Source organism: Galeopterus variegatus, unplaced genomic scaffold, assembly GCF_000696425.1.
Source record: "Galeopterus variegatus unplaced genomic scaffold, G_variegatus-3.0.2 Scaffold13250, whole genome shotgun sequence".
NCBI lineage: Eukaryota > Metazoa > Chordata > Mammalia > Dermoptera > Cynocephalidae > Galeopterus > Galeopterus variegatus.
In genome coordinates, this window is record NW_007739361.1 from 34,318 (window position 1) to 36,946 (window position 2,629).

Here is a 2,629-nt window from a genome sequence, read left to right on the forward strand (position 1 = left end):
CCGCGCTCCCAAGCGGCGCACTGTAGCAGTGCGCCACCAGGCCGGCCCTGAAAAGTGACCCTTCTGATGAGTTTTTTTTTTTTTTAGCTCTTCTTCAATGGTGGTATTTAGGATTCTGCTTGAAGCTCAGGTTCCATCTCCATTCACTTATCCAACATTTACTTATTGAATGGTCACGTGGTAAAAAATATAGGCACGGCCCCTCCTATGTGTCCCATCTTTTCTCTTTTGTGTTCTTATCATGGATCTCATGCTGTGGTTTACAATTTCTAAGGCATGATGATACTATATATCTCATTATTTCTTATATGTAATAAGAGTATAATTATTATATTACACTCATGACTTAGAATTTGATTCATCTTCTAGGAGTCCCCTTAGTTAATTTGGCTTGTGCTTGGTGCAAAATGACCACAAATGCTTTGAGAGGAGGCATAGAAGTAATGGTTGTATCTCTAGTATCTAGCAGATACTCAATAAATATTTACTGAAGAAATTAATGAATGAATGGAAATCTACACTCACTCTATATTTTCTTCTGTGTTCACTCAGTTATAACACTGTGGACAGTGTTTAGCTCTTATATTCTCTATTCCTTTAATATCTTCTCTTCCTATGTATAGATTTCTTCTCATTTGGATACTGCAGTTATTGTCATAAATAAAAATAAATATCATGATGATAAAGTAATAATAGTATTTGCAATTACTTCCGAACATCCAAATATTTAAGTAGTGAGAAATACGGAAAAGGAAATAGGCCAAAAATCCTTGGGATGTGACAAATCTAGATGGACTGATTTTGAGTATCATCCCAAAGGAGGATTCCATGTCTTGCAGGATGTAAGCAGAGGACTTAAAAGATTAAATCAATGCTTGTTGAAAAGTAAGGCTGAAAAAAGTAGAAAGACTGACAATAAAAAGGGAAGAAAGGAAAAGCTCGGGGCTCATCAGAAGTGTTTTTGATGTGAAACTACTACATTTTAAAGTGGAGTCACTGTCAAAAGCAACTGATTTGTGATCTCTTTTTTGGATCTAATTGAGAGACTTTGCTTTCTATTTTAGCTGAGGAAGGGGGTGAGTCTTCCAAAGCTGGGAAAACTTATTTTCAAAAAGTTGCACAATTTTTGGTTTATGTACCAGATAGGCCCAGGCAACAATGGACAAAGCTACACTCTTTTATTTCTATACAGCTCCTAAGTCTTTCTAGGAAGAGATAGCAACCTCTGTCCAAGTGTGTGGTTCTCAGGACCCAGCATTTCCCTTTGAGAAGAGATACCTTTCTGTGGTTATCCTTATACCTTCTTTGTTTAAGGAAGACTCTCTCCTAAATATTTCATATCAAACTTCCAAATAAAAACTTTGTAATTTATTTTTTATTTTTTATTTTTTTAAAGATGACTGGTAAGGGGATCTTAACCCTTGACTTGGTGTTATCAGCACCACGCTCAGCCAGCGAGCTAACCGGCCATCCCTATATGGGATCCGAACCCAGGGCCTTGGTGTTATCAGCACCGCATTCTACCGAGTGAGCCACGGGCTGGCCCAAAAAAACTTTGTAATTTAAATAGTCCTTTACATGCTGGTTTTAATTTGAGGTCTAAAAAAATCAATAGCTGAGAAATTCTGAAGATAACTTTTCCCCTCTTTTTTCTGTTAAATCCAAATTAGAGGCAGAATCTCTAGCTGTCTTACAAGGCATTTGGGCTGCAGTTCATGTATAAATGAACCAAAATTAACTAACAATAGAATAGTCTCTTCTAACTGGGCTAGAATTGGTGAGATATTCAGATGTTCGTGATCTAGTGCTTATTGAATGACTGACCTGTCTTTTCTGGGTGAACATTTCTCCTTTTCATAGTTAAACTTTGGACAATCATTGCCAATCTCAGCTATCTTGTTCTAGTATCTGACATCGGCATGTGTTGCCTCAGATAATGACAGGCACTGGTCAGGGACCTGTCTGACCCTGGGATTGCTCAAGTAGAGTGATATGAGTTATCATATTTCCTGCTCTAGGAGGTTAGACTGGATGACTCTCAAGGTCATGGAGTCATGACTGCAAATATTCTTCTATTCTTACAACCCCAGAATCTGTTATTCAGAATCCGTTATTTCAAATCTATATCCTTGACCTAAAAAAAGCGATGCTCTCAGATGTGTAAAGTCAAAACCTGCAGCTTGATCTTTCTAAGACAAAGTTGTGAGCCCTTTCAGGGTTCACTTCCCAAAGCATTTCTTTAGTGCTCAGGGTTTCTTAATGTACCTTGACAGGTTGAGAATCTCCAAGCAGAAAAAGTGGGCCCATGTCAATGTCAGGGTCTTTGGGATAGATGTTTGGTTTTACATGATGTTGGAAGTGCCGGTAATTCCACCAGTTTGCTGACAGACCCTGAAAAAAAGAGAGGCTCATTAGCTGAAAGATTTCTCTCCTGAAAAACCCTTCATTGTTGGAATTTTGTGCATGCACCCCCAAAGTCAAAATAAGACATTTGATCTTCTTGAGCTTGCCCCACTGATGGGTCACAGAGTGACTCATTGAACAGAGGCTCTGATGAAGAAATAATTCTCTGATCCAGAAACACACAGCTTCAGGCTAAAATAACTCCTTATAATGAAAATCATAAAAA

General features: G+C 38.1%; 1 protein-coding gene across 1 annotated transcript in view; it reads right to left on the bottom strand.

Moving 5' to 3' along the window:
• Positions 1-2,307, bottom strand: part of LOC103581523 (fatty acid desaturase 2-like protein FADS2P1) — a 12,670-nt gene extending 10,363 nt beyond the window's left edge. Inside the window, exon 1 of the mRNA XM_008563340.1 lies at positions 2,266-2,307. Within this exon, the coding sequence (XP_008561562.1) occupies positions 2,266-2,307 (42 nt within the window). The remainder of the gene's footprint in view (positions 1-2,265) is intronic.
• Between the last annotated feature and the right edge of the window lie 322 nt (positions 2,308-2,629).